General features: G+C 38.5%; 1 protein-coding gene across 3 annotated transcripts in view; it reads right to left on the reverse strand.

Annotated features, from left to right (window-relative positions):
- MGLL (monoglyceride lipase) overlaps nt 1-4,871 on the reverse strand; it is a 187,432-nt gene that overhangs the window by 40,558 nt on the left and 142,003 nt on the right. For all 3 annotated transcript variants that reach the window (XM_051983241.1, XM_051983257.1, XM_051983248.1), the window contains 2 exons: nt 1,814-1,950; nt 246-356 (listed from right to left, as the gene is read on the reverse strand). In XM_051983241.1, coding sequence (XP_051839201.1) covers nt 246-356; nt 1,814-1,950 — 248 coding nt within the window. The remainder of the gene's footprint in view (nt 1-245; nt 357-1,813; nt 1,951-4,871) is intronic.

Here is a 4,871-nt window from a genome sequence, read left to right on the forward strand (position 1 = left end):
TAATTACTATATTACTAACGTAGTGATTTTCTTTTTTTTTTAAAGGCATCAGAAAATAATTTTTTTTTAGTCTTTGAAAAACTTTTTGCTTTAGATATCCTAGGATCACTGTAGCTGCAATTGAAATTGTATAAATTTGTAACTACATGTAAAAATCAAAGCAAATATATGAACGACAAAGATATTTTTGATTACTTCGTGAATCTGCAATAAAATAATGTTTATTGAACCAAATGCTCTTTTACCTTGAAAGTGGTTGCTGATTCTGGGCTGGCGACCACCAAAGGTGAAATTAACACCATGCCAGAAAAACTATTTGGTCTCTCGGAAGCAGTTAGGATGGAAATGGCTCCTCCCTGCAATGAAAAGTTAACAGACATGATAAGTTGCTCATCTGGTTTAGGCAACAGAATTTTTCAAAGGGGGGACATTCACGACACCTCTAACTTAAATTAGAGTATTTGCCAAGAGCACTGAACAGAGGACATTACCTTCTAGTGGAAGCCTGGATTGTTGGATAAACTAGGACTGCAATTATTTTATTACAAACTCTAGGTTTTCCAAGAGCAAACATTTCAGAGAGATATAAATAAAGTTCTTGCTTGTGGGCTGCAAGTTAAACAATAACACATTTACACTTCATTTCTAGCCCAAAGCTGGCAGGGACCCAGTCAGGGCGGTGTGAGATTTTTAGTAATCAGATCAGAAAAGGGTGGTACTTACATCGCTCGCTTAGTAAAGATCACAGTAGCTAAGTTCCCAAGAAAAACACTTGGTGAATTTTCTGCTACTAAAGGACCAATGCCCAGTTTGTCTGATGAAATGGAAAGAGGATCCAAGGGGCAGGCACTTGGTAATTGGCACTGGATTTTAAAGTGTAACATACATTTATAACGTGTCAAGGGCTTTCCACTGGTCCAAAGGTCTCCTTGGATCAAATCTGAAAAGTTCCTACAAATGGTCCTTTTATTTCTAGTTCCCACTTCTACTGGGCAATACTACAATGGCCAGATTAAAAACAACTGCCAAGTTGTTTATAATCAAGATACTTTTCCATTCTGGTCTGTAATGATCAGAAAGTATTATCTGATTACACTTGAGAACCTTGGTAACTTGTAAAACCAAAACTTTTTTTTTTTTTTTTAAAGGAATGATCTGATTATCCCCAAACAACCAAAGAATATTTGCTGGCAACCTCGTCTGCAGTTTCTGCACTCCAGATAAATAAGCCAGACATTAAAATCCTCTCCTCCTTCCATAGCCAGGACTCTGGTCTCCAGGGCTATGAATCTGGCATCGACTTACAAGCATTAAACTCACTGGGAACACAAAATAGTCAGGATACAAAGAGAACTGTACCAGCCAGGAGGAGAGAATTTTGGGCAAGGAGGCAAGGCCCCTCCTTTTCTACTCCACTCCCTCATCCATTCTGTTTTCCCTTACAAGGCTATTGGTGTCTAGATGCTCTGAGGAGCACAGAATCATGGATTCAGAGCCAGAAGGCAGCAGAGAGTCTAGTCCTTATTCTGTAGATAAGGGAACTGGCATCTAGGGAGATTAACTTTCTTCTAGTCATGAAGGATTTGCACTCAGGTCTTCTGACTGCAAAATCAGCACTCTTAATCTCTAAACTCAATCTTTCCTTAATCCTTGTGCTCTGCTGAAGAAAAGGACAGTCATTACAAATTGTAAAATAACAATGATAAAGCACTTTGTGAACCTTAAAGGGCTTTTTTACTACTCTATCTATCCATCCATCAACATCATCTTCATTACCATCATCACCACCACCACCATATCAGAGTCTGCTTACCATGGAATGCCCCAGAAGAAAGACAGGAAGCCCAGGATGATCTTTTTGCATGAGATCTACATGCTGGAACACGTCCCTGACGAAAACATGGAAATCAGACACGATCATCCTTTCACCTTCACTCTGTCCATGGCCAACTAAAAGGAAACAATAAAATGGAACATGACTGAGTCTCATGAAACTCTATTGAAAAAATAGCAGCCCTTATGTTGACTATGGTAGGAATTTAGTTTTATGATGGTTTTTCTTCATTGAATAATAATCAACAAAGAAGCAGAGAAGAGCTTCAAGAGTTTCTCGAAAATACTTTATTTCTGCATGCTAGTACAATGTAAAGAGAAAAATGGATAACAGTGAACAAAGAGTGCCTATCTTAATACATGAAGAATTTCTGGTTCTGTAGATATAGGTACCCTCTCTAGCAATATGAATGAAAAATAGGATTTTAGATTAAAAGAAGGAAGCAAGCAAATAGGCATTTATTAAGTGCCTGACTATGTGCCAGACATTGTACAAATATTATCTCATTTAACTTGACAACAAGAAGGTAGATGCTATTATGATGCCCATTTTACATTTCATCAAATGTATGGCTATGGGATAGATTAAGTGACTTGCCCAGGATCACAAAGCTAGTTAGTGTTTGAGGCTCAACTTGAACTCAGGTATTCCTATCTCCAGGCTTAGCTCTCTGTCCTGCACTCCTAGCTGCCTAGGAGTCTTTGAAATCATTTAAAGTCACCTGAAAAGTTCTAACAAAAAAACACAAATTCTGACAAATCCTACTAAGCTGCAGTGCTCTCATTTAAACAGATGAAGAAATGAAGTCTAGAAAGGTGAGACAATTTGCCCAATATCAAGTGAAAGAGATGGGATTTGAACCATTGACCTCTGATTCCCAAACCAGTGCTCTTTCTCTTTCTTTCTCCTCCTTATTTCCTTTTCTTTTCTCTTCCTTTCTTCCTTTTCCTTTTTTTTCTCTTTCTTTGTTTTCTTTCTCTCTCATGCATGCTTTCTTTTCTTTCCTTCTTTTCCTCCTTTCTTTTTCTTCCTTTTTTCTTCCTTGGAGGCAATCAGGGTTAAGTGACTTGCCCAGGATCATACAACTCATACATGTCTAAACTGAATTTAAACTCAGGTTCTTCTAACTCCAGGCCTAGTCTCTATTCAGTGCATCACTTAGTGATACCCCAACCAGTGCTCTCTGAACAATCTCATGCTGCCTCTCAAACTGGTCTTGAAGAGTTGTGGCTAAAGAGTTCATCATTCTGTGTTAGGCTTCTCTGAGCTTAGCAATATGGTCTGCAGGAGATGGCCATCAAGCTTATAATCAGGCCCACTTCAATGTCTTTCCAGAGTGACATAACCTTCAGCAATCTAAAGTTACCTTCATACCAAAGTGAGCTACAAGAATAATTTGGGTTGTTGCTGCTGCTGCTGTGTTATTGTTATTATTATTGTTATTGGTGTTAATTATTATAATGACAAGCATAGCATAGAAAATAAAGAGTTCAAATCCCAGCTTTATAACTTCAGTGTCTCGATAACTCACCAAGACTAGAAATTGTAGAGAAAGTGTCAGTCTGTATTTGTAGAAGGAAGACCTCCTTGGGTGCTCTTAATCCCAGTGAAATCACAAAACACAGTACAATAGAATAATAATATCAAGATCTTCTACTTAAGTTCCAGTTTTCTACCATATTGTAGCATGGTTATAATCCAGGTGATCTGAAAAATTCTGCCAAAGAATCATAAACTCTGACAGGTCCTAATAGAAAGATGCAAAAGCTTTGAATAATGACTGAGTAATAAATGGTGGGTATGTGATTGAAGGCTCAGGATAATATTCAGGAATCGGCTCAAAGAGGTTCATTGCCAAAGGGATGGCTAACTAAGGGGTAAAGTATCCAAACACAGCCAATCATAAAGCACGTAGAGGGGTGATGAAATGATTACTCTAACGTATAAGCTGATGATAATAATGATGATAACATAATAATAATGATGCTTAGAATTACCCTGAGTCTTTTCCTTTCCTATTCCCAACAGTCCTTTTAGGACATTAACCTCTCACCAGGAGAAAACTCAGTTCTGCCTGCTCACCAGGCAGCCTCAGATGACGCCAATATATGTATGCGGGCACATATGCTTTTATATAATGTATATACATATATGTGTGTATATGCACAGATAGAGACATACATACATAAATACATAGATGCTTTTTTTTTTTTTTTTAAGGCAAGTGTATTTAAGAGAAAGTCTTCTCTAAAAACTGGCCATAAAACCAGGCCACCCTCTGTCTTACTCAGAGGTTTTATAGTTGTTTTTTTTTTTTTTATGTTACATATTTTGCTGTTTCTTTTCTTCTTTGTCATCTCCCTCTTTTCCCTCTATTCTCCCCCCTTTGAAGTACATTAGTTGCTATAGAAACAATGAGGCTGCAGCGGCCTCCCAGTGCCACTGGAAAAAGCCAGTTGATAGGATGGTTCAAAAACTGAAATATGGGAATGGAGAAAGAGGTTTTGGTGAGCAGGAGCAACATCTGGGAGAAATCATCTCTTTTTTCAAAATCATTCATTCAGAGATCTTAGAGAGTTATTAACTAAGCCACATGGCATCCCTGAAGGGAAGAATCTCTCTTATCATTTCTATTTGTAGAAAAATAAATAAAACACATTAAGGGTTAAAAGATATTTCTAGCCCAGGAGTTCTCAATGAGGAGTCTACATAAACCTCTCCCTCTTCTTCTCCCTTTCCCTCTCCTTTTCTCTTTCCTTCTCCCTCTCTTCTTCCTCTCCTCCCTATCCTTCTCTCTCTCCTTCCCTTTCCTCTCTCTCCCTCTTCCTCTCTCTCTTTTTCTCTCTCTTCTTCTTTCTCTCCCTCTTCCTTTCCCTCTCCCTCTTTCTCCCCCTCCCTTCCTCTTTTTCCCTCCCTCCCTCCTTTCCTTCCTGTCTCTTTCTCTGTTTTTTCTCCTTCCTTCCTTCCTTCCTTCCTTCCTTCCTTCCTTCCTTCCTTCCTTCCTTCCTTCCTTCCTTCCTTCCTTCCTTCCTTCCTT

This window comes from Antechinus flavipes, chromosome 1 (genome assembly GCF_016432865.1).
Source record: "Antechinus flavipes isolate AdamAnt ecotype Samford, QLD, Australia chromosome 1, AdamAnt_v2, whole genome shotgun sequence".
NCBI classification, from domain to species: Eukaryota; Metazoa; Chordata; class Mammalia; order Dasyuromorphia; family Dasyuridae; genus Antechinus; species Antechinus flavipes.